Raw genomic sequence first — 27860 nt, 5'->3', positions numbered from 1 at the left:
ATTCCTCAGCACCACATAAGCAAAAAGAAAAAAGCCGGAAGTGGCGCTGTGGCTCAAGCAGTAGAGCGCTAGCCTTGAGCTGAAGAGCTGAGGGATGGCGCCCAGGCCCAGAGTTCAGGCCCCACGACCAGACCCCCCAAAAAAAACAAACAAGAGAAGAGCTTTTTATTTCATTACTTGGATGCAATGCAATCTTTATGTCAATGCTCAGTTTTTGCTTCTTGTGAGGGCCACAAAAAAGAAAATTTAATTTTTAAACATAAGCTGATGTGTTTAGTGTCATTTGAAGAGGCAAGCCTTAGACCTGGCATTGTACCAATGTTTTCAGCCTTTATAATTTTTCAAAATGTGCAATTATTTGTGTCACTAGTGTGGACTCTGTGTTTTTTTCAATGCAAGAAGTCAAAAATCAAAGAGATTTTAAAAAAAATGCTTAAATCTGTGAATCCCTGGGGTTTTGTGATGTAAACAATTTTGGTGAGTGAGACCTAATTGGAAAGTGGAATTAGTAGGATCTTGCTGAGCTGAGAGCATAAGAAGCAGGGCAAATTTGTGCCATTAGAGCTGGGCTGGTGGCTTTAAATCACCAGCATTCATTCAATAACATTAGCAATATTCAGAAAATGAGAGACTAGATTTGAGCAACTAAGACAATAGAATGGACAGAGTGGCTTACATTAAATGAGCAAAGCAGCCTTGAGTATCAAGCAAAAACAGAATTAAAAACTTAAAGGCAGACTGACATAGCAATGTGTAAAAGTTTCCATAATCACTAGGTGAACTAAACTGCATTTTCTTTTTCTTGTACTGGGAACTCAGGGCTGTATGCTTACTTGGCTTGCCTTCTCAGCTTGCTTGGACTTTACCACTTGAGCCATGCCTTTATCTAGCTTTTCCAGGATTCTTCTGCCCAAGCTGGCTTCTAGCCATGATCTTCTAGATCTCAGCTCCCTGAGTAGCTAAGACTGAACCTTTGAATTACCAGCACTTGGCAAACTGTTTTTTTTTTAAATGATCAAAAAGTTTCCTTTTAGTCTAAGTCTCAGAGTAAACTAGGAAGAATTTACACTTATGAGTACTTTCCAGACTTCAATTTCCTCATCTTTAAAATGAGGATTTTACCAGATTTTCAAGTTTATATCCAGTTCCATGCTGATTCATTCATTTGATTAAGAATTCAAATCTACCTTGTATCCACTACGAAAGGGGACACTTGCCTAAATTTCTCTGGTGGGGAAAATGGGAAAAAACCACTTTATCTCTTGCTAGTTAGTTGATATTTGGAGGGAAAAAAGCCATCCTTTGAGAAAATGAAGGAGCAGAGTTATAAGGCAACACAGATAAAATTTCCAGTTTCTTGAATACTGAATATAACTATTAGCAAGGCTCCAACAAAAGAAATGCTTACAATCGATTAATGGGAAATTCAAAGGGATACTGGCTACAACACAGCAATTTATTACATTTCCCTAGAGAAAAAAAGTTCTTTTAATCATGGAGATTGCATACTTTCTATACCTTTTAGTTTTTCAGCAACAATGCTACATTCATGATCTGAGTAATGAACCACTGGGGGAGGAGATGGTGGGCGCAGCCTTTCTTCTTCCATCCGTCTGCGGTGGCGCTCTTCTCTTGCTAGCATACGCTGTTTACACTCCCACTCATACAGGTCATCCCGAGCCTGTGCAAAATCAACATGGAGCCGCCCTGTGTCCTTCTTGTCAGTACTAGAGCCCAAGCGAATTCGGTAACCTATATTTAAGAGAAAGGGGTAGAGGGAGGAGAGATTGAACAACTCTAGGTACTTATCCAAGATCAATGTTTCAGATATGGCTGCTTCAAGTGACCACATGATCCCCAATTCTCTTCTCATGACAGCAAGGTGAATCATCAAAAGACTTAGGTTACAATCTTATCTCTTAAAAACAGTTTGCTTTCTGTAGGTTGGATTGATCTATTCTTAGGAATTCCATCTGCCATCTTACCTTTAGATTTGAGCTATCTGTGAGTAATGATATCAAGAATGACCATAAAGGGCTCAGAAGAAAGATAATGGGGACAATCACACAGAATTCTGGTAAACTTAAAATGTATTTACTTGGGATTGATATCGAAAACTATTCCCTAGATATGTTTGCAATTCTAGACCATTTTTTTTCTTGTGAGAAACTAAAAGATGTGATGGGAAATGGTAATATAATCCAGATGAGACAAGATTTCAAATTCTTAAATCATATTGGCTGATTACAATAGTGGTATAGGGAAGGGATTTCAAAAATCAGGATTCCATTGTCTGTCTCCACTTTTTGTGCCCAAGCCAAGTCTCTTAGCAAAAGGTAAAACAAAAACACAAACGCTGTCAAGTACTAAAGGTTCAGGAACTGAGCAAAATACCCACACAAACATTTATCTCATGTCATTCTTAGCACAAGCTTGCAGGGGAAATATTTTTGATAAGGAAAAAAACTAATTAAGAGTCATTTCAGAGGTTAAGTAACTTGCTCTGGGTCAAAGAAGTATTAACTGGTAAGGATTCACAACTTGAATTCAGGTCCTTAGGCTCAAAATTGATTGTGCTTTCCTCTATTCTTTAGAACAAGACTCAAAATAGATTTTTGTTTTTGGCTAAGACTTGGCAAATGAAGCTTCTTAAGCAAAGTACCAGAAAGAAGAGAGATTCAGAGGAAGAAGTTCAGAGATTTGCAGAAGGTCTTCCATGATTATTTAGCTGAGTATTGATAGCTGCACATATAAGTAGAAAAGACCTGATTTTTAAAGGTAACACTCTCTGAACCTCATATGGGGCTGGAAACAGCTCTTTTTTCCACTGCTCCTGGCAGAAAAAAAAATACCTCATACTTCACAGAGTACTGGCCAATCAGAAAGGTTTTACATTAATAATGGAGAAAAAATAGTGCCAGATTTTTTTTTTGGTCCTGATGAATACTGTTTAAAAAGCTATACTAGTTGGGTACTGGTGGCTTGCACCAGTAGTCCTAGCTACTCAGGAAGTTGAGATCTGAGGATCACAGTTTGAAGCAAGCTGGGGCAAGAAAGTCTGTGAGACTTATCTCAACTAACCAGCAAAAAGCCAGAAGTGGAGATGAGAAGTGGAGATGTGGCTCAAGTGGTACAGAAGCAGCCTTGAGTGAAAAATCTAAGGGATAACACCCAAGCCCTGAGTTCAAGCCCTGGCATTGAGGACACACACACACACACACACACACACACACACACACACACACACACACACACAGCAGTACTTAAAAGGATCAACATTTTCTCATTACTTCATTTTAGAACAGGACTTAAGAATATTCATAGAATAAAAAATTCTTTCTCCAAGTAAGGTAAAATTTACAATATCTGATATCTAAAAAAATATCTGGTATACAAAGAAATAGGGAAATATGCCCCATAATTAAACTTAAGAAAATCACTGGTAGGGGAAAAACAAAGGAGGAGGCAACAATGCTTGATAAGAAATGTACTCATTATGTTGCTCATGTAACTGTAACCCCTCTGTACAGTATTTCTTTTCTTTTTTTGGGGGGGGTCTGGTCATGGGGCCTGAACTCTGGGCCTGGGCGCCATCCCTCAGCTCTTCAGCTCAAGGCTAGCGCTCTACTGCTTGAGCCACAGTGCCACTTCGGGATTTTTTCTTTTTGCTTATGTGGTGCTGAGGAATCAAACCCAGGGCCTCATGCATGCAAGGCAAGCGCTCTGCCACTGAGCCACCTTCCCAGCCCCTGTACAGTATTTTCACAATAAAAAACTTATTTATAAAAAAAAGAAAGAAAAACACTCAATTGAAACAGACTCAGAAGTGGTACATAAAACAATTAGCCAAAAACAACCAGTAAAGTTGTGTTTTGTGTGATTCAGTGGCTAGAGAGAAGATTGAACATATAAGCAGAAATACAAAAATATGAAAAAGAGTCCGAATTAAACTAAACGTTTAATGTCAAAGTTGGAAAAAAATAATTGGATAAGACAAATGGCAAATCAGACACTGTAAAAGAAAAAAACTTTAACAGAGAGCAATAGAACCTATCCAAAATGAAATACAAAGAGGAAAAATCATTGAGCAAACACATCTGAGTACCAGTGAGCTGTGAGACAATGTTCAAAGGCTTAATGAATGCCTAAGTAGAGCTCTGAAAGAGAGGGGAGAAGGGAAGGAATAGAAAAAATCCACTTCAATAAAGGGGAAAAATTCAAATTTGTTGAAAGCCCTCAGATCCAAGAAGTGCAATGAACTTCAAACATGCACGTGCGTGCATGCACACGTGCACACACACACACACACACACACACAAATCCAACATGAAGGAAATTACACTAAGGAACCTCATACTTGAATTGTTCACTAATAAAGATAATACCTTAAAAGAAGCTATATATAAAAGGCACACTATATACATAGAAACAAAATTAAGGATATTATTATATTTATTGTGGGAAACAATGTAAGCAGTAAGATAACAGAACAGTGTCTGAGAGAGGAGGGGAAAAACAACAACCTATTTACCTGGAAATCTCTATCTTAAAAAAATACATTCCAAAAAGAATGAGGAAATGAAAAAAAAAATTATTGGGATAAGGTCTTGCTACGTAGCCCAGGCTGGCTTTGAACTCTCATAATGCTCCTGAGTTTGGGATTATTTCTTTTTAAAACTTATGAATGCTGAAAGAGTTCATTAAGAAAAGACTTCTACAATAAAAATTGTTAAAGAAAATTCAGGTATAAGGAACATGAGACCAAATGTCATTCTGGATCTATACAAAGGAAGGAAGAGCATATATAATGTATGATTCCATTTATAAGAGGTTGTAGAAAATGCATACTAATCTGATAGAGAACAGGTAAGTAGATGCTTGGAAGGAAGTGAGTAGGGGAAGGGAGCAGGAATTATAAAGGAGGCATTATGGAAGCTTTTGGAAGTGGTAGGTATAATCATTTTGATTGTTGGAGGTTTCATAGCTGCAGGTATATATCAAATATTGTACAATTTCATTTTTGAAGTATGTTAATGTCATCATATGTAAATTATATACGGCTATTATAAACTTTATATAGCTAGTATAAAAGGACAATCTTCAGTAACACCAAGCATATCATATATTCTTTTTAGAAAGAGGTTAAGTATAAACACATTTCATAAGCAAACTCTTCTAGGACCCTCTGAGGTCTGCAATGTATTTGCATGCTCATTCAATTTTATCTGATTGTGTGATCCATTCGAAAAAGGAGGCAATAAATGTTTGCTTTGCCTGTTCACCCAAGATTGTGGAGAGGATCAAGAGAAGCGCATATAAAGGCTCTCTGTAATCCACACTGAAGATGCTATGGGGAGTGTGTATTGTAAAAAGTGCCAGCTCGTAAGGTGTTTCATCTCCAACAAAAATATCATTTTTTCTGTTTTCCTAGCATGTTTTATAAGGCATTCTTGCTTGCTTGTTTGTTTTTACCACTTTATTTTCTAACATGAGATAAAAGAAAAATAATCTCATCCAGGAGCCTCTAGTTCTTGTGAACTGGAGGAGGTTCCAATTTAAAGGGAAAAATTTAGTTATTTTCTCAACACTGATTGCCATCCCATTTCCTTTGGAAGCCCTAGGAATTTTTCTAGGAGGTAGTTCTTAAAAGAGCTGATTTCAGTGATGTTTATACGGGTACCTTCTGAGCAGTTTGTTTTCTATTATGTATAACTATTTAGGGCTTTTTGAGACCTTTACATTCTTATTAAAATGGTCTTTTATGGAATGCTCTATTATTGTTGCTAAGTGCTTTCTAATCTTTAGTAGATTCTACAGCACTTAACGACTGTAATAAGAGTCTGCAGCATCTACCTCCTCCTCTCCTTCCCTGTTATTAGTCTGCATTTGCAAATCCCCGTTACCTTTTCCCTATTTCCCTATTCCAACAAGCTTCTAAGTGACCTCCTCTCCTTGAAACCATTATTACACAGAGCTGTCAGATTAATCTTTCAGAAGCAATCACTATTCCTGTTCAAATTTTTCAGCAATTCCTTATTACCTAAGGAGTAAAGACTCAACTGTTAAAGCTTCCAAAGTATACTAACATCTGATCTTTTCCCTCCCCCATCGTGTCTGCACTGTTTCCTCAATGTTTGCCAGAGATTTCCACCTCTGTAACTTCACTCATGCTGTTTCTTGGCCCCACTGTCCATATGGAAATGCATTTTCCTTAAAGCAAATGATACTTTTCTGGATATTCCCAGTTAAAAGTCAGAAATATTCATATTCTTGTCTTTTCCTTTACTTTTCTCCTCTCTATGACACTCATAGCTGCTGCTGCTGCTGCTGATTTTATGCTGGTACTGGGGCTTCAACTCAGGGCCTGGGTGCTGTCCCTGAGATTTTTTTGTTCATGGCATTTTCTTTTTGTCAGTTCTGGGGCTTGAACTCTGGGTGTGGGTGCTACCCTTGTACTCTTCAGCTCAAGGCGAGCGCTCTACCATTTGAGCCACAGCGGCACTTTCAGTTTTCTAGTGATTCATTGGAGATGAATCTCATGGCCTATCCTGCCCGGGCTGGCTTTCAACCGTGATCCTCAGATCTCAGCCTCCTGAGTAGCTAGGATTGCAGGTGTGAGCTACTGGCACCCGCACTCATGGCTCTCTTAACACTTGGGAGGCAGCTCTACTTTGGGCTTTTTGGTGGGTAATTGGAGATAAGACTCTCAAGGACTTTCCTGCTGAGGCTGGCTTTGAACTGTGGTCCTCAGATATCAACTTCCTAAGTAGGTGGGATTACAGGTGTGAGCCACTGGAACCTACCTTAATCACCATTATCATTAACAGTCTTATCAGTGTCTTGAGTAATGCTTAGTCTTGAATAAATGTTACTTTAGTAAATGAATGTATGATTGAAAGGGGAAGAAGTAGGTTTTACTCATCTACTCTGCATAGCATCTAGCACAATAATTTATACAAAAGAGAGGTTATTAAATACCTTTTATTGAATGAGGGTGCTGTTACCATAAAATGCCTAGCACTTGAACTCAATTCTTACAAAACATTGTTCTTAGGTGAAGCGGTAACCCTATTTCCTAATTACTCCATCTTCTTCCTTCTAGCATATTTATCTACCATCCTATAAAGAGCATCAACTCAAAATAAGTAAAAGAGAAACTATGCAACTTTTTTTCACAGCAATTCAAAAGACAAAGGGCTTCACTTTATGATACTCAATTCTAGTGACAACTACTTCTCTCTGCTGTTCTATATCTGAACTTCCAATGTGAACATGTGAGTTTTTTGAAATGCGATTCTTATGCTAAGAAATTCTTACATGCTGTACTCCAACTGTCTTATATAAACCATTATCACCTTTGGAATAGACTGCTATAGTTAAACTACCTCCCAGTCGCCACTCATGTCTCTCAGTCCATCTTCTACTTACCTAGGAGTAATATTTTTAAATAATTTCATAAAATCCCCCTGGTGGCTTTCAGAATAAATTTCCTCATCTTAATTTGTAAGATCCATGCTAACCTGTCCTCTGCATGCAAATGCCCAATCCATTTCCACTGTAGGGCTTTTTGTTGGGTGTTCCTTACTTTGGAATGCTTCTCTCACATTGTTCAGGTCAGGTCTCAGTTTAAATGTTAGAGAAAACTTTCTTTCCAAAGATCCCTAGGTACACTAGACTTTTCAAAAAGTATCAGAATATTTATCTGCTTGATAGCAATTTACTTGCATATATACATATATACATAACAAATATATGTGTATATATATGATATACACATACACAGAGACTACCCTATTTTAACATTGCTATAATTTTGATATCTTTGATGGCAGGAAATCTGTCTGCCTTAGTCTTTACTGCATCCCTAGCAACCTAGGATTCTTTAATATTTGATAACTGACTTCCTGTTGATGTGAATGTCTCCCCAAAGTTCATATGTTGGAAACTTTTTAACCTCGAATTCACAGGTTAAATGGTATGTAGAGATAAGGCATTTAGGAAGTAATTAGGTTTCGATGAGGTCAGGATGGTAGGATATTATAATTGCATTAATGATTTTATAAGAAAAGGAAGAGAGGAGCTAACACACTACCCTGTTCACCATGTAATGTCATTTGCCATTTTATGATGTAGTGAGAAGGTTCTCAGCAGCTAAGCAGATGCCAGTACCATGCTCTTAGAACTTCCAGGCTCAAAAACAGTGAGGAAAATAAACTTGTATTCTTTTTTAAATATTAATTTACTTTCTTGTTAATGAACAGAGGTGATGTACAGAGCGATTACAATTATATGAGTTAGGTAATGAGTACATTTCCTTTTGTACAGTGTCTTCTGTTTCCTTATTATCTCCTAGACTTCTATTCTTTATAAGCTAACTAGCCTCAGGTTATTTTGTTCTCACTAGAGAAAATGGATTAAGACATTTCTGTGATTGCTTTTGAGCATCTACTTTTATGCCAGATACATGCCAGGTACTGAGGATTCAGAGGTAAATAAGGCAGTATTGCTCTTAAGGAGTTCACAGTCCAGGGGAGAGAGGGATGTGGGAAGAGACAGTTCCCACATGGCATGATAGGTTATATGTTAGAAGGAAGAAGAGTGCTTTGGGAGTGCTCAGGAAGGGGTGCTTAAACCAACCTGGGGTAGAGGACACAGACAAATCAGAGAAAGGTTTCCAGGGGAGGTCACAGTCTGTATTAAGGTGTAAAGGTGTGTGTGTGTGTGTGGTGGGTGGGAGTAAGAAAGGTAATTCCAGTCAGAGAAAAAGGCATAAAACACCATGGTACATTCTGGGAACAAAAATTGTTTAGTGTGTTTGGGACATGCCATGTGTAATAATTGTAAGATGACACTGAGAGGTAGAACAGAGAGTTAGGTCCTTTAAATGCCACAGGTAAACACTGTGGAATTACCCTATTCTCAGCTGGAGGATACTGAGGGCTTTAGAGGATGGCGGAAGGCAACACATATTTTCCATCTCTTAAGGCAAAAGGGGATGACATTATACTTATATCATAGCTACTACAGATGTAAATACTTGAATCTTCAGTCTGCGCATTGTTCTTGTGGGCACAATCCTCATATCTAATCACCTACCAGACAGATAAAGGGCTTTATCCACCATGTACTCTTCAGCAAAGCGAATGTGACAGAAGTTCTTTTTGCTCTTTCGAATAGCAATGATCTCTCCACACTGTTCAAATACTTCCACAATGATCTGTTCTGTCCCATTTTCAGGCAGGCCACCCACAAATACTGTTTTGCATCCTGGTGGTCTTTCTCGGGTGGCAGGAGGCGGGAGATCTAAGTGTAAGGACAAAAATATTTCAAATTAAAATGATTGCTTGATACAGACCTTCACAAAACCAACTATTTCTGAGAGACCACCACATGCCCAAAAAACTTTGGCCTTCATGACACTTATGTCTGCCATAGCAAACCGATTACATAAGCCTGAAAGTCATTTTATTCAATGGTTTGGCGATGATGTCTAGAAGATAAAGACCCAGACCTGTGTGCCTGTCCTATTCAGAGTTCTTTAGCTTTGTTCCTTTCCTTTGCTGTAATAAGACAGCTATGTCAAATTTGCAGTCGCTATTAAGAAGACAGGAGCACTCAGAATCAGAGTTCTTGAGAAAAGGTTTGTTTAATTCATATGATACTTATTTTATTCCCTCTGAATATGTATTGGAAGAACTAAGAATGGGACTAATTTGACAGGGATTGGGTCAATGTTTATAAAAGTATTTACAGTTGTCAGAATGATTTGGTTAAACATATCAAAGTACACAGTATCCTTTCTATACTTTTAGGTACTATTTTATTTTATTTTATTTATTTATTTTTGGGTCCGGTCATGGGGCCTGAACTCGGGGCCTGGGCGCTGTCCCTCAGCTCTTCAGCTCAAGGTTAGCGCTCTACCACTTGAGCCACAGCGCCACTTCCGGCTTTTCTTTCCCCTGCTTATGTGGTGCTGAGGAATCGAACCCAGAGCCTTATGCATGCAAGGCAAAAGCTCTACCACTGAGCCACCTTCACAGCCCCTAGCTACTATTTTAAATGTAAGTGATCCCTGGAGGGGTGTGGTCCAAAGCCCATTTTGCAGCTTTTAGAAAGAAGGATGAAAGAAGAGAGAAGTCTTATCTGAGAAATCAGTAACTAAAGTGAGATAAATTTAGCCACAGAGAGTCAATAAAAACCAAATTAAAATAAACCTTCTACTCACTCATCTGATATGTAAAGCCTGTTGTATCTGTTGGATCCTTGTTACTATTTATATGTATCCAAACATTTTCTAAGCAAAATCCTATGGTTCATAGTCCAACAGAACAAAGGATGTGGTTGTTCATGTTTTTTTTCCCCTAGTTTTGGTTTTGTATCTTCAAGGATTTATTTTGTGTAATCCATTCTTACCATTCAGCTCTTAACAATTGTCCCAGTTCAAGATTTGGAGAGTTCAACCAAACAGTGATTACAGCTCACATGCAAAAATAAATGAGTCTTGCTCACAGATTAGGCCAAAGCCTCCACCTGACTCTGATCCAAGTTGGCAAGCCACTGATTTGGGACCTTCTTTGGTATCAGCATCTGCAGCTTTCTCATCTTGCTGTTGCTGTCTATCTTATTGTTGTGGTTAGGAATCATTAGTCTCTCATGATGCCCCTTTTCTCTCTATTCAGCAAATAAAAGGGGTAATAGATTTAGAGACCTTAATAGACCTTGTGAATTTTTAAATCTGTAATTTGAAAGGAACACTATATCAATATTTTGTTTCAAATAAGAATTTTAGTGGGAAAGATAAAATAATCTAGTGAGTAGAAATCTGAAATATCTTGGTCATGGGCACTAAGTGAAGTTGTAGCTTTAACCCAAAGGGGAACTATGAGGTATAGTATCACTTGAGGTATATGCTTTTAAGTTTTGAAGAATTGGAAAGAATTCTAGCTATCACTTCTAGTTATTCTTCAATCTGGTAGCACATTAGAATTAACTTAAGGTCTAGGCCCCACCCTCAATGAGTCTGATTCAATCAGTGCATTCTGTACATTAGGTTTAAAAATTGTTTTTAAGGTTTACAGGCAGTTCTAATATGTAGCTAGAATTGAAAAGCACTTAGTCTAAGTCTGACATTATAGAGGAAAAGCTTTGTTTCATTGAAGGGCACCACATTAGAAAGGAAAGACTATAAACTTGTAGCAAAATCTGGTTTTAAATCTTCATTACCCAATACCTGTATGATCTTGGAAAAATTATATACCCTCTGAAAACTTTTTTGTTATCATTAAAACAGTGATATTATTCCATATTGCATAACAGTTTTTATAGGACAATTAGTATTATAATTGTAAGGTCTATATTGCAAATGGTACAATGTTAGATCCTTGGTAGGGCCCCAATAAATAGTAGTCATTACAGGGTTATTATTTACGTATTATTAAATCCAGATCTTCTAATTCTAAAACCCTAATAAATGTCATTAAGACTTGGACTTCTGAAGTCTCAGCTCCTTTGCTTTATTCAGATCTTTAGACAAGGCTGGGATTAGGAGGGAATCACAAGTAGGGAGAGAGGAATATACATGTATGAAGACATATATGGCTTTGATCATGACCATATATACATACCAGCTGGTATATATACAGGTAAAGAATTTTCAAGAGCATTTGTATAGAAGTATACAATGTCAAATCAGAGGCTTTTAGAATAAAGTCCAATTTTAAAAATAAAATGTTCTTCTGACATGTGTGTGTGTGTGTGTGTGTGTGTGTGTGTGTATGTCCTGGGGCTTGAACTCAGGACCCTGTGCTGTTCTAGAGTTTCTTTTTTTTGTTTTTGCTCAAGACACTCTACCACTTGAGCCACAACTTAAGAGTCTCATTGGTTTTCCTTGCTTGGAATTGTGATCCCAAGACCTCAGCCTCCTGAGGAGCTAGTATTACTGGTGTGAGCCACCAGTGACTGGCTCTGATATTTATATTTGAAAAGAATACTTGTGAGCCAGGACCTGGTGGCTCATGCCTATAATGCTAGCTATTCAAGAGGATGAGATCTGAAGACATAAGTTTGAGGTCACTTCGGGCAGAAAAGTCTCTGTGATTTCATCTTCAATGAACCAGAAAAACTGGGTTGGCAATGTAACTCAAAAGGTACAGTTCTAGACATTAATAAAAAAAGTTGAGCAAGAGTGTGAGGCCTCAAGCCCAAGCCCTTGTATAAGTAAAAAAATAATGACAATTTTTTTGTAAAGCAAAAAAATTATCAAAGTATCGTTCTTTCATATTATTTGAGTTTATTTGGGTCTACTTTTAGGCCCACTGAAAGATTAAGGAATGCAGAGTGACACATAGTGACATGTAACTATGGCAGTTACATTTAGGAGTTTAAAAATCTGCGATGAATGCATCACCCTTTTGTGATGCTGAGAGTATTCTGTGGCAACTGTAAAGAGGCATAAAATTCACTAAGAGCAATGTCAAAAGAGTTAAGGCTTTACTTGGGCAAATGTAAAAAGCCTCTTTGGCAACATTTGCAAAGATTTGGTGTGCTACCAAGCAAGGCGATGGGTTGTAACGTTTTCCTTAATAATTAATTGCTCAATGCACTTTCTTGTCTGTGCCTGATTTTCTAATTCCATAGATACAGTTATCAGGGCACAGCAATAATAAACCCACAGGAGAGTAAATTCAAACTTCCATCTAGTTATCAGGTAACATGCTTAGCCCTATAGGGAGTGCCTCAATCACCATTCAGGATGGCAACCAAGAAAACTTTACCATGAAAGACTCAAGATAACTGGGAATATAGCTAGGTGTGTTGGCTCATGTTTTGTAGGCTTAGCGATTCAGGAAGTGGAGATTCGGACGATTTAGTTTCAAGGCTAGTCTAGGCAAATTTTCACAGAACTCCACCTCCACTGATAAAAGCTGTATGTGGTGGTATGCACCTGTCATCCTAGCTATGCAGGAAGCATAAATGGGCAATATATCTGAGAAAAAAAAGCAAAAAGAGTAAAAAAAGCAATACAGAGTACTTGCCTAGTAAGTACAAAGCCTTGAATTCAAACCCCAGTATTGCCAAAAAAAAAAAAGAGGGATAACTAATCTGTGGTGATGAAAAAGGAATAGCTTCCAGCAATTCTAATTACTACCATTTTGCGGAGCTGTGTTGGTATAATCACTATTAGGATCAGAGACATTACTGATCTTTGAAAAGAGAGGGAAGGAGCAGCACAGAGATCACTGTTATTCAGCTGATTACCTAGAATTAATACAATGTAAAGTCTCTGAGCTCATTTATTAGACAGTCCATGTTTGAAGCCCCCTAGAAAATCAGCAGGGGTCAGATGCATTTTAATGTAATCTAAACTGACTGAAAGTCATCAGAAGGCTGGAAAATTCTTATTAATACTCAGTTTAACAATTTCTCAATTTAAAAAAAAATAAAATCAGCCCTGAGAGCCAAAATGAGGTCCATCTGTTTTTGTATGCCAAAAATAGAAAAAAATCCTTTTCTAGTTTCATGCATTTTCCCATATGCATACATATAGATAGAAGATGATATTCCATCATTTATTCTCCAATCACTGTTATTTCCAACTGACTCAAAATGTAACCTCTCCACACAGGAAGTGTAGCAGCTAAATAGAGAAATTATGGCAAAAATTAACCTCACTGGAAAGATGGTACTGGTTTCTTCTCTCATCATAATTAAATATTAATTGGGAGTTCAGTAAATCTTTGATAGTTACTCTGTGAAAAAAAATAAAGCTTTCTTTGTCATCCTCAAAACCTGGGAATTAGACAATGTTGCTTCCAAGACAAAAAAAGTATTCACTCACTATTTATCTTTAGGAGACTGGTACTAGTCTGATTCATGCCAGTATGGTTCAGTTCTGCCTAATCTAAATCAGATTGGATATGTGTGTGTGGGGGCTATCATCGCAATATAGCTTCTTAGCTAAAAGATTTGATGAGATTATTAAAGGTTTGAATGCAGATAAGTCTAAGAACTTAGCTGTGACTCCAATGATTAGAAGTCAGGAAGAGCAGGAAGTTATGAAAAGGACACTGGAAAGGAACCACCAGCGGGTTGAAAGTAAAACCTATAATATGGAGTCCTGGAAGTCAAGTGAAGGACCCAGAAACACAAGAAATCAAAGAGAGGTTGGATAAATGGGATTGCATGAAATTGCAGAGCTTCTGCATGGCAAAAAACATAGCTAGCAAGATCAATAGAAAGCCCATGGATTGGGAGAAGATCTTCACTAGCCATACAACAGACAAGGGTCTCATATTTAAAATATACCTGGAATTTAAAAACTTAAATTCCCCAAAAACAAATCTTCAAAGAAACAACTGCCCAATAAATAAGTGGCCTAAAGACTTAAAGAGAAACTTCTCTGAAGAGGAAAGAAGGATGGCCAATAGACACATGAAAAAATGCTCAACCTCTCTAGGCATAAAAGAAATGCAAATCAAAACAACATTGAGATACCACCTCACCCCACTTAGAAGGGCTATATAATCAAGAACTCTAATAACAACAGATGCTGGAGGGGATGTGGAAAGAAGGAAACCTTACTGCATTGTTGGTGGGAGTGTAAACTTGTTCAACCACTTTGGAAAGCAGTATGGAGGTTCCTCAAAAGACTCCACATAGAGCTCCCCTATGACCCAGCAATCCCAGTTTTTGAGCATTTACCCAAATGATCACAGACAAGACCATACTAAAGCTACCAACACAACTATGTTTATTGCAGCATTATTTACCATAGCTAAGATATGGAACCAACCCAGATGCCCCTCAGTAGATGAATCGATCAAGAAAATGCGGTATATATACACAAAGGAATTCTCTGCCTCCATCAGAAAGAATGACATTGCCCCATTTGTTAGGAAATGGAAAGACTTGGAAAAAAATATATTAAGTGAAGTAAGCCAGGCCCAAAGAAACATAGGTCCCATGGTTTCCCTAATTTGCTATAACTAGTATATGCCTGAGTCAACCAGAAAAGTTCAGATAAGGTGATGTTAGGTGAAATGAACCCCAAGATAAGTATTCAAATGATTTTTTTCCTTTCATGTAATTGTTTCTAACATATTTACAAGATGATTTTTATGTTGCTTTGTATGTCCCTCCCCCATGATATAACCCATGCTTTCACTGTGTTTGATGTTGGTATAATTTGTGGAGGGGAATGGAAAAAACAAATCGTTTAACTAGGGATACAGGTGGACGCATTGCAACAATGAGATGCACAAGTCGTTATGTGGAAAAATGAACTTTACAACTTTGGTGGGGGGAGGGAAGGATCGGGTCGGGGGAGGGGGGAGTATGGGAAGGGATGGGAAGGGGAAAACAAAGAGGAGGCAACAATGCTTGATAAGAAATGTACTCATTATCTTGCCCATGTAATTGTAACTCCTCTGTACAGTATTGTCACAATAAAAAAATAAATTAAAAAATAGTGTTCAGTTGTGTCATGGACTGTCATTATGTTAATTTGAAACAGAATTGGAAACTGACCACCGGATTAAGCATTATTAAGATCAAGATCATTAATGTTCTTAAATAAATGACACATTGATAAAGACACAGGAGAGAAAGCATTTAAAGAAGGATATTTAAGATAGAAGAAGAAAAGAACTAGAAATAACTATCTAGTCTTCTGTGACAAAGAAGTGTATAGAAATGAAAATACTTGTTTCTTTTTTGAAAGTTTGAAATGCTGGGATTCCCCAGATGTGGTATTTGTTTTTCTTTCTTATTGATTTGTATATATCTCTGGATGGTCTCAGTCATTCTTATTCTTTCAAATGACTCAAAGTTTCAAAAAGATAAAGGGAGCCTGGTATGAATAACTCACACATGTAATCCTAGCTACTCAGGGGGCTGAGATCTGAGGACCACGGTTCAAAGCCAGTGAGATTTATCTCTAATAAACTACTCAGGAAAAGCCAAAAGTGGTCTTGTGGTTGAAGTGGTAGAGTGCTAGCTTTGAGCACAGAGAGGCTCAAGGACAAGAGCCCAGGCCTTGAGTTCAAGCCCCTGGACCAGCAAAAAAAAAAAAAGATAAAGGAGTTAATAGTAGTAAATATAGTTGAGTGGGATGATAAGGACTAATAAGCATTCATGTGATTTAGCAGCTATTTATGTGAAAATGATTCATCACTGAATTAATTTCAGCATCGTCCAAACATAAATATTCCAGAAGAAGGTACACTTGGAGGGAGGTATAAAGAATAAGGTCAGGAAGTACTTGAACCCAACTAAAGGGCAAGTAGGTATGTGCAAGTAGAAACGATAGGTTGGGAACAATCACATGAAGTAGAGCCATAAAAGTTTTTTTGAGGTCAGGAGATTGACTATGAATTTGTGAGCAAATAAGAGCCTCTGAACAATTTCATGGTTCTGTATATATGTGTTTAAATGCCATGTCAGGTGGGACAGAGGGGAATCAACTGACAGCAAAGATAGTTTCTAATGAAGCAATAAGAGGAGCAGACTGCATGGAGAACAAGAACTGTAAGAAGTCTCTGAATGATAGGACCTTACTGATGAGAGTAACTTTGGAGTCAAATGCAAGAGAATATGGCAGAGACTAGGCCTTATTATGCATTGTTGGTGTCTGGGGAAGGGAAAGATTTAGGCACCCTGTTCTACTTGTCTTACTGTGCCCTTCCTATCTTGCCTTCACAAAGACAAGATTTGGAAGTCTTCATAAAAGTGGCACTTTTTTTCATGCTTTCAGCAAAGAGCTAAGGGAGATGCCTCAGTTAGGGATTTCTCCATCCAATTAATCTGAGCACCCTTGTAACAGTTCTAAAAGCAAATAGAACATTAGTCTTTTTTAAGCTTTGTCAGGAGTATTATTTTTTAATTCAATTCCAAAGCCAGTTCCTTCCCAGAAGCCACCCATTTACTGGCACTAATTGCTCTGTCAGCATTCTTATTAAAAAGATGAAGAACTAAAGAACTGAGCTATGAGGGTACAATGTTTTCCTTTTACTCTGTAGCCATTTAAATTCCAAACTGAGAAGGCATGCCTGCATGTAGAAACAGAGAACAACAAAAATACGTATTTGAGAGATTTTAGCTTGTTTCTTTGACTATATTATAGTCTATGAAGTTACAACCACTTTAGGCCATGTATTTTGACATGCATTCAAAATCTGCTTAACAATACGTCTATGTATCACAGTTATAAACAAGGTATCTGTTCTACACTTTGGAAATCTGAGAATGGAACATCCTAAGAGTCATCTATTTCACCCAGCATGGACATTACAAGTTAGCAGATATCCTGTTAGCTTAGACTTAGCAATGAAAGTCAAGTAAAGGCTGATTATGAAATACATGAAGGATTAAATCCATAGGATTTTACCTTTTCATAAAAAGCAAGTTTTTAACATTGGCAATGCCTAAATTCATGGCATTTTACATGAAAAATATACTATCAGGGATGCACATCTTTCCCTAATCCAAAAGCAATACACTGGAAGAAAGGGGATAAAACTTGGAGTAAGAGACAAGAATGTGACAGCATTACTCATTAACTGTACACACTAAACACAAATCCAGAAATGGCAATTTGAGAGGTCAAATAAAGCCTAAAATAGACATCTTTTCCTCTATTCCCTAATTCTTCTCCTGATACACACATTCTTCTCCCGGAACATTACTCTGAGATGCTGGTCTGCTTGGTTTCCTAATGGTCTGCAAGGATGTACCTTGTGTAAAATCCAGTTCCCAAACAAGAAGGCATGAAGATCATTTTTTTACCAGGAAGAATGGCTAGAGGATATGATCACTCAACGTTGATTATGTAAAAAGCATGGATGAGCTTTGGATCATGTTCTTGAGTAGCTTTTGCTCATTTGAAATATATAAAATCTCAAATGGATCTGGAAAAACTTTGAGTTAATTATATGGTTGGCACATTTTAACTGAAGCATGGCCACTTAATCTATACAGATATTTGAAAGTGACTTTAAGGAAAAGCTTATGTTTTACTAAGAAGACAGATCCCTAGATCGTTTTGCACATGAGCTGTAATGACTGAATGGCTACCAGTAGTTTGGCTTAGTCTCTCAACATTCCTTTTCACCTTTCCAATAAGTCAAACTGCACCTCTCTGTATAATGCCACAGGTAAGCATGAGTAGTTGGAGTGATTTATAACTAGTTGGTAGTCATAGAGGGTGCTTAGCATCAAATGCATATTCTCATGTGCTTCATTCATATAGACTCCTTCCACACCAAATCTCTGTCATTACCAGCATGGTGGTCAGTTATGAAAAAGGAAGACTACAAATGATAATGTTGAGCAATTTGTGTCTCATACCTTCAGTACTAATACATTCGAATTCCTTGCCAGACAGTATTACAAACTTATTATTCACTTGTACTGCCACCAGAATATAAAAACCTATTGTTCAGTGCATAAAATTCAGCTGTGCCCACTGAGAGGAAGCTTTTTTTTTTTTAGGTGAAGCCCTTGGGTATCGTTTTTAAAAAGAAGACTTTTTTTTTACACCAAAACACATGACATGTGGGAAAAAGCAAAACAGTACTTGGGTTGGGAGGGAAGAGTGTGCAGCTTTTGCAGTGTATGATCTCCTTTACTACTGGCATATCTGGTGGGATTGGTGGAGGTACTATTCCCAAACCAGGCATCATTGGAGTTATTGGTGGAATTCCAGTCATCATTCCAAGGGCAGGATCAAAGTCTAAAAAAGGAAAGAACAATATATGATTCCAAGCAAGGTCAAGTGGAAGCAGAATATTATCACACAAGCTTCAAATCAAAGGTCTTTCTAAGACAGAGGCAAAGTATTTTAAAAATAAACATGAAGGTTAGTGTTCCCAAGTCTTAAATATTATATTATAGTTTTGTATTTTCTTTTCAAGTTAGGGCTTTTGTTTTGTTTGACTAGGGCCCATTTAAACATCTACATTTCCTTTTGTTATTCATTGTCTTTCATAACTTAACTGTGCTTTTAAGTGATTTTAACTTCATGAGTTTCTAACACACATCTCTTGCTCCATTTTCACACCGTTTCTTGCTTTCTTCTGTATACTTTCTGTTTTTACAATACAGCATGGCGTTAAGACAGAATAAGACCGCCACAATTGTGGCAATCCAGCAGACTTGGGTTCACATTCCATCATTTGCCTAGCAATATGAACCTCCATTTTCTTTTTTTTTAATTTAATTTAATTTTACTTGTGAACATACTGTACAGAGGGGTTACAATTACATGGGCAGGATAATGCGTACATTTCTTACCAAGCATTGCAGCCTCCTCCTTTGTTTACCCTTCACATCCCTTCCCCCCCTCCCCCCCAATCTCAATCCTTTTCCTTCCCCCCCTTCCCCCTCCCCCTGCACCCACGTTGTAAAGCTCTGAACCTCCATTTTCTCAGCTATGAAACAGGCTTCATACTTCTTACCCTTACAAGGAACTGTGAGGAGTAAATAAAATGATAAATGTTCTGTGCTTAGCACAGTGCACAGTACAGAACAAGCTCAATAAATAATTTCTTGCTGCAACTTTGTTCATGTTGCTTTCCCTCCCTGGAATGATTAGAGTTTTACAGAATTTTCCCCATAGTTCAAGACCTAATGTAAACTTCACTTTCCTTGAAGAAGCCTTTGTAGATAATTCTGGTTCATTCTTAACTGGCATTTAAAACCTCTTCTACACCTGTTGCTATGGAATTTTATTTTATTTTATACTGACTTTTGTTGATTCAGGGATTCTTCTAGGAAGTGTAGATATCCAAACAAATTGGGGAGAGGTTCATCTATGCACACAAATTGATTCAGTCCAAATTGGTATCAACAGCATTCCGGTGGCACAATTTCATGTGATACCATGAAAGAAATAGCACTTCAGCAAGCTGGAGTGATTTGCTTGCCAGACCATTCCTCTGGAAGTAAGACTTTGGGAAGATTCCACAGGCCTGAGTCCTAAAGCTTCTTGGAGATCTAGTTGATTCCATGTATGGGGGAAAGGACTGGAGAGTGTTCCAAAGGGAATGAATGGGAACTGGGGCTCATAGGGAACTGATCTGAGGCTGGAACTTGTCACTCAGATATCACTGACCTCCCAGCACACTAGAGAGGGACTTGAGATTTTTTTATTGTAAAGGTGATGGACAGAGGGTTTACACTTACATAAGTCAGGGATTGAGTACATTTCTTCTGAACAGTGTTTCCCCTCCCGTATTTCCTCCCAGTGTTTTCCTTCCCCCCCCCCAAGTTTTAAATTCATTTCCAACACAGTGTCTAGTGATTATCAGTGCTGAATTGGTTCACCCTTTGTCTCACCATTTCTGTGCTTCTCCTTCCCCTCTCCAAATCAGAAAAACTTACATACAACACAAAGGGTACAGGAATCAAATATGGTGACAAAAGGGAAAAAAGGCTAGGAAGGTGGCTAAGTGGTAGAGTGCTTGCCTTGAACTGAAGAGCTGAGGGACAGTGCCCAGGCCCAGAGTTCAGGCCCCACGACCAGATCCCCGCCCCCCAAAAAAGGGAAAAAATAGAAACAGAAAAGAAAAAAAGAACTACAAAAAGTAAATTTAAAAAACATTTGTTTCCAGTTCTTGAAGTTCATTTCCATAAGAATCATTTTATATGATCATTTGCATATAGCTGTTGAGCCTTTGTGATCCTCTCCTAAGAATATCCTCCTTGGGTGTCACTGTGTGAATGTTTAGAGTCCTGTTTTATGTATCATGCCCAAGTTTAATTTTTTGACTTTTACTTTTAGGTTCACTTATAGATTTATAGGCACATTCTAATTATTACAAATGAGAGAAACCGCTGTTTCTTTGGGTCTGGCTTACTTTGCTTAATATAATTTTTTCCAAGTCTTTCCATTTCTTATGAATGGAGCAACGCTATTCTCTCTGTAGAGCACTACCACTGAGCCACAACTGCGTCCCTTAAGAAATTTTAAGAAAGGTACTTCTTGTGGTCCAAAAGCAAGCAAGACTTTCCCTAGATTCTGGATCGCCAATCTAATGACTGCCTGCTAGGCCAGTGTTCAGAACTATAGGCGGGTTGGAAAATATAGAGATAGTCTTTCTAAAGCATGGGACCCCACTGAGTCATGGGCCCTGGGCAGCGAACTCATTTGCTTGAGTCTAATGGTAATACTGATTTCACTGCCTAATTTTGATTCTATATAAAAATACAAATTCTTTGAGAGAAAGGAGTGAACTTTACTTCATTTTTCCTACCTCTTCTACCTGTTCTCACTATAGAATCTCACACAGTATACTATAAACAAAGAAAGTTTTTTAAAAAAATAATCAGTTCTAGTAACAAAGGGGCTGTTACATTAGCTGTGGCAAGTTATGCTTCCAAAGACTTCACCATGCTTACCACACAGGTCAGAGGGGCAATGCTGGTAAAGATATCCTCAAGGTTTTTGCAGATCCTTGTTGGTGCTCTAAAATACTAGAAGAGGTACAACTAAACAGCAGGAAGAATCTACCCAGAGAAGTAGAACTTTAGGTTTAACATGTTCAGTAAAGGGGAGTCCTGTACCTGGGTCATAGATGGATAAATAGGTGAAATGTGCATCTTCCCATTGGAAAGCCAGCCAAAGTAAGGTAAGGCATCCTTCTTACTGTTATATGCCTTTCATCTTGAGATGCCCAAACATGACCTTTTCTCCTGTGGCTCAAATTATCTCTACTCTCTACTCACCACTTATGTGACCTTGAAGAACGTTTCTTTAATATTTCTGCATTTTTTTGATAAAAGTTGGGATAAATAATGACATTCAACTCAATTGGTGAGAGGATAGAGCAGATATGGAAACCTCTGTCTGTTAGTCATGATAGGCAAATTTCCTTCCATTCAAAATGTACAAACACACACTGATGAATTCACTGATTCTGGCATTCACAATCACATTCTACAAACATTTGTGACAAACCTCCTATGAGTCAAGCCCAAGGCAGGGAGCGAGGGGGGTGACTAGGTTTCCTTTGGGTTGAGGAGAAATACCTTTCTATGCTGCAGAACAAAAGCATTCTGGTTCACAGTGCCATTTGAGTCTTTGCAAATTTGAATTTTTTGTGTGCAGATTTTGGAGAAATTCTGAACATTATCTCTTCCATTTTACAAACTGGTAATTTTTCTAAGGAAAAGATCAGAATTAAGATTGTCTGTCAACTAAACAATCCCATCTATTTTCCCCTCCTACTGAAATGTTTGTCTTCCTTTTATTGTTCTGCCTGGCTCCTCATTGCTATTCATATAGCTCTGTCACTCACAACTCTACCTTACCACAGATTACAGAAACATCACTTCATTAAACAAGTTCTGCCACTTCCACTGAGAAGGAAATGCCTATCTCCATGTACCATCTACTAATAAATGGATACAAACAAAAAACAAATATATAGGATAAATATAACTCCTGACTGATGTAATCACCACTCTGCCGTTTGGTATGATTACATTAATATTTTATAAATCTGTTTAAAAGAGAGTCTATTCATAGCATATGGTTAAAGACACAGTAGATAAACTTTCTTTTTCCTTTAGTTCAATACACCAAGAGTTCTATGGGTTACACTCTTCTGAAAAGCTTGCTAGATGGTAGGTGGTACATGACATTTCAAAGATTCCAATCACATTGTTTCTTTTGTTTATTTTTAATCATTAAGATTCAGAATGGACTTGAATTTCCAGTGCCAACAAAGGGGAAAAAAGCATTTGAAACCATGGGCCTTATGTAACTAAGGTAGAGCCTGAAAAATCAAAGTCCAAACTTCAAATAAACTGGAAATAGAGCACAAGAGAAATTCTTGCCCTTTTCCTGGCCTCTGGCCTGACTGGAGTACTGCAAACAAGTACATGCTATTGCCACTTATATTAGGAATTCACACTTCTAAAGGAGATTTGAAATTATATAAAAGAGTTCTGGAAAAGGCCTCAAAAGTCCTTTTCACTATAGATACTTTGAGGGGGGCTTTATTTTCATTTTCTCCTTCCATCCTTTTTTAAAATTTTTAATTAGTATTTTTTTGTGCCAGTCCTGAGGCTTTAACTCAGGGCCTAGGTGCTGTCCTTGTTTTTTATTATTATTATTTTGCTAAAGGCTAGGACTCTACCTCTTAAACCATAGCTTCACTTTCAGCTTTTTGGTGATTAACTGAGGAGAAAGAGTCTTACGGATTTCCGATCTGGGCTTGCTTCAAAAGCAATCTTCAGATCTCGGTAGCTAGGATCACAGGCATGAGCCACTAGCAAGCACCTGGATCCATTCTTTTATTTTATTATATATTTTATTATCTTTAAGTAGTTGTACAAAGGAGTTAGCCTTCCACAAATCAGTTTATGAATATAATACATCTTGGTCTATGTCACCCCTTTGATCATTCTCTACCATCCCTTCTAATTCAACTCTTCCCCACAATTTTCTTAATTTCATAGGCTATGAATTGAATATTATGAAATGCATGCTCCCCTCTTCCTCTCTTTTTTGTTTGTTGGTTGTGGGGCTTGAACTCAGGGCCTGGGTGCTGTCCCTGAGCAATTTTGCTCAAGGTTAGAGCTCTAACACTTTGAGTTACAAGATCCACTTCCAGTTTTTTAGTAGTTAACTGGAGATAAGAGTCTCACAGGGACTTTTCTGCCTGGGCTGGCTTTGAACTGGGATTTTCAGAATTCAGTCTATTGAGTAAATAGGATTATAGAGGTGAGCCACCAGCACCTGGCCTCCCTTCCTCTCTTCATTCATCTACCCTGTTCCTTTCTCTCCCACTCACCATTCAAGTACCAGCTTCATGATATTCATTTTGTTGGATCATGAGTTAGTTTTGCTCAGGAATTACAGTTTGAATTCTTCCCTGAAAATACCGTACTTTGGTAATACTTTTGAGTACACATGCACAATACCCCATATATTTACTTGTATATTTAAAAACTAATTCTAGCTTTCTCGCATTTTTTCAGTTTCCTTTCCCCATAGCTTTCATGACTCTCGGTGTGGCCATTGCTAAGGTATTGGTTTGTATGCCCTCTGTGACTCATGCACTTCTCAAAATCCCAGGCTATTGTAAATGCTTCAAATTCTGTGCTTTAGTTGAGCTAGCTTGTTCCTCAAGATTGTAGCTCTACCACGTAATTTCCAGTAATATTTTTGTATAGCCTTATACTTTCCGGCTACCTAGCAACTTATCTTCTATCTTCTGTCTACATCTGAGTCAAAGGGTTGCAGTAGAGACAAACATCATTTCTGTGTTACTACCTGTCATGCAAATTTCCATTCACTCAGTATTTCCATGCCAATGGTTTTGTGCCAGGTATTGGGGTTAAAGGAATGAATGACAAAATTCTTGACCTCATACTGTAATTTGGAAATAGCAGCAGTTAAAATGTTGTCAAAACAGTTAAAATGCTGTCAAAATTGTGAACTATTATCACTACCCCAAATATTTATCAAATTCTTGCACAGTAGCTAGGCAGTGTGCATTTTATATGCTCTTATTCCAGTAGATCTATGAATTACACGATATTGTTATCCTTTGTTTTATAGTTAAGGAATCTGGAGCCCAGATGGGTTTAGTTACTTGATCAAGTTCATACAGCCAATAAAAGGCTGAACTAAGATTCAACTCTAGCTGATCTAATTCTAATTTTCTTAACCAAAGCATGACTCTTAACATAGTATGACAACTGTTTTAATGGACTGCTTTAATGGACAGATTTAGTTATAGGTACAAAATGAAGCATATATGTTTAACAATTATGGCATCAGAGCAACAAATGCTTTCTTCTGTTGTGGTGAGTTACTTTAAATTCACTTTAAATCTACATGGGCTCTAGAATTGCTTTGACCAATAGAACATGATAGAGGGGATGCTATGTCCTTTTTCAGGTCCAAGTATTGAGAGGCAGTTTCTACGTTTTGCCTCTGACAATGTATGTGATGGGAGCTTTGACTTGTCATATAAAACATCTGACTCCTATGCTAAAGAGACTGTGTGGAGAGGGTCTGGGAGTAAATGGAAAGGAAGGGATCTAGCTGAATACAGTTTTTTTAAAATCTGTCTCTACTGAGGAATACAAGTGGAGTCTTTGGCTATTCTGTCTAGCTTGCCACTCAGGTATCCCAGCTTATATACATGGGAGAAGGAGCTGTCTATCTGAATCCTACCAAATTCTGTTTTGAGAACTCTTGAAGTAGAATAAACTGATTGTGTTTTAACTTGCTAAATTTTCAAGTAATTTTTTAAAGAAATAGATATGGAAAGCTGGGCACTGGTGGCTTATACCTGTAATCCTAGGTATTCAGGATTCTGGATTCTGAGGATCATAGTTTGAATGCAGCCCCGACAGAAAAGTTCATAACACTCATTTCCAATTAACCACCACAGAGCCAGAAGTGGGGGTATGGCTCTAATGATGAGTACTAGGCTACGCAGCACAGCCTACTAAACTGCTATTACTGGCACTGGCACATACACAGACACACCAGACACAGACACAGACAGACAGACAGACAGACAGACAGACAGACAGACACACACACACACACACACACACACACACACAAAATAGATATGGAAAATATCATGAATGGCTGGAATGGATGTGAACAATATGTTAACAATTAATGGTTTTGTATGCTGGTCCTGGGGCCTAACCTTTTTGTTCAAGGTTAGTGCTCTATCACTTGAACCACAGATCCACTTCTGGCTTTTTTTTCTTGGTAGTTTAGTGGGGGAAAAACAAAATGCTGAAACAAGGACACAGGATGACCCATCCCAACAGTGATACTCATAAGACACTATGTTGGAAATGAACTTTACAACTTTGTGGGGGGGAGTAGAAGAGGGGGAATGGAAGGGATATTAGGAGAAAAACAAAGGAGGGGGTAGCAATGTTCGACAAAAAATGTACTCATTACCTTATCATTACCTTATTCATGTAACTGTAACCCCTCTGTACAGCATCTTTACAATAAAAGAAAAATTAAAAAAAAGTCTCACAGACTTTCCTGCTAGGGCTAGCTTTAAACCGTGATCCTCAGATCACAGCCTCCCGAATAACAATTTTGGGGGGGGGGTGGGCAATCGTGGGTCTGAACTCTGGGCCTGGGCGCTGTCCCTCAGCTCTTCACCTTAAGGCTAGCACTCTACCACTTGAGCCACAGCACCACTTCTGGGATTTTTTTCTGCTTATGTGGTGCTGAGGAATCAAACCTAGGGCCTCATGCATGCAGGGCAAGCACTCTATCACTGAGCCACCTTCCCAGCCCTAACAATTTTTAAAGAAGAAAAACACTAAGCATCGAACTACATTGACCAAGACTTTTTTCAGCTTATTGAATAGGGCTATGGGATCTTGTAGGACCCCACAGGTACTGTGTTAGGCAATTGTTGGCTTTGTGGAAGGGCTGATTGGAAGAAGGCAATGACTGACACTCTACTATAAGTGCTACATTTATGATTGTCTACAAAACCCTAGAACCTTTTCAGGACTACCATTTTTGATGTTTGACAGTGCCATTAAGCATGCTCACTTTATGGTTCAATCTTTGGTTTCTCTTGTCAGGGCAGTTCATAGTAGCTTTTGCCCTGTGAAATGCAACCTCCAAGTCCATGATATTAAATATTTATTAATTAAATACTTATAATTTCCAGCTTGACTTATCTATGTATTTATCATCTATCATCTTAATTAATCTTCACAAAAGTCCTAAGAGATGGATAATATTGTTATTACCTATTTTACACATGAGGAAACTGAAGCCCAGGCACACACTTTGAAGCTCTTACAAACCATGCTCCTAACCATTAGTCTATACTAGGTTTTATAAAGCCCACGTGTCATAAGAAAACAAAAGATGCCCTTGGTCAGATTAAACTTCATATTCACTTACTCATTTCTGAAGTGGGCCTGTAAATATTCCTGTCTATGAAGCTGCTTAACACAGGCTGATTATTTTTTACACCTAAAAATCTCCTACTACAATATTTAATATATATTGGCACCATGTTAGGTAACTTGGAGTTTTCTTTTTAAAATCCAATAACTTTGCCTATGGGGAAATTGTAATTATGGCAAGGAATCAAGTGGAGAATTAGACACAGTGGAATATGACTATAACATTAGCACTCAGGAGGCTGAAGCTGAGGTAGAGGGAGTCTGAGTTCAAGGCCAGCCTAGTCTACATAACAAGACTTTGTCTCAAAAAAGAAAACAGACAAAACAAAATAAAACATATGAACTATAAGAATCAAAGGTGCTATTCGATACATTTACTAACCTGTCTTCATTTTTTATAATTGCTGGTTCTGTTTGGCTGGAATTCCCTTTATATCCTCAGAAAAGCTATGCTTAACATGTATAGTGATTTCTTCCTACCTATGCCTTCCTAGCTACAGTTTTAATTCTGTGTGTATGTATGTGTGTGTATGTGTATATGTGTATGTGTATGTGTGTGAGAAAGAGATAGTGAGGGAGAGATGGAAAGACATGAAAAAGACAGTCTTTCTATGTAGCCAAGGCTGGCTTCAAACTCATGATCCTCCTTCCTTAGTCTCCAAAGTGCTAGGATTACAGGCATGTACCACCATACCTGGCTTTTTATCTCATAATTTAGATGTTCCCAAGAAATTTTGAGTCCTAAGGGATAGTTTGTCCTCACAGTAATACCACTTAAATTAAATTCACAGATTATTCTTTTTTTATCTTCATAATTACTTTTTTATTTTATTTTTTTTAATTTAATTTAATTTTATTTGTGAACATACTGTACAGAGGGGTTACAATTGCATGGGCAGGATAATGCGTACATTTCTTACCAAGCATTGCAGCCTCCTCCTTTG

At 37.8% G+C, this 27860-nt stretch overlaps 1 protein-coding gene across 1 annotated transcript in view; it reads right to left on the bottom strand.

Annotated features, from left to right (window-relative positions):
• Enox2 (ecto-NOX disulfide-thiol exchanger 2) overlaps positions 1–27860 on the bottom strand; it is a 317354-nt gene that overhangs the window by 50624 nt on the left and 238870 nt on the right. Inside the window, exons 7-9 of the mRNA XM_013018185.1 lie at positions 18572–18727; positions 9097–9303; positions 1519–1752 (exon numbers count right to left, since the gene is read on the bottom strand). Coding sequence (XP_012873639.1) covers positions 1519–1752; positions 9097–9303; positions 18572–18727 — 597 coding nt within the window. The remainder of the gene's footprint in view (positions 1–1518; positions 1753–9096; positions 9304–18571; positions 18728–27860) is intronic.

Source organism: Dipodomys ordii, unplaced genomic scaffold, assembly GCF_000151885.1.
Source record: "Dipodomys ordii isolate 6190 unplaced genomic scaffold, Dord_2.0 Scaffold38, whole genome shotgun sequence".
NCBI classification, from domain to species: domain Eukaryota; kingdom Metazoa; phylum Chordata; class Mammalia; order Rodentia; family Heteromyidae; genus Dipodomys; species Dipodomys ordii.
The sequence above is the reverse complement of the archived record's forward strand: the minus strand, read 5'-3'. Positions and strand labels throughout refer to the sequence as shown.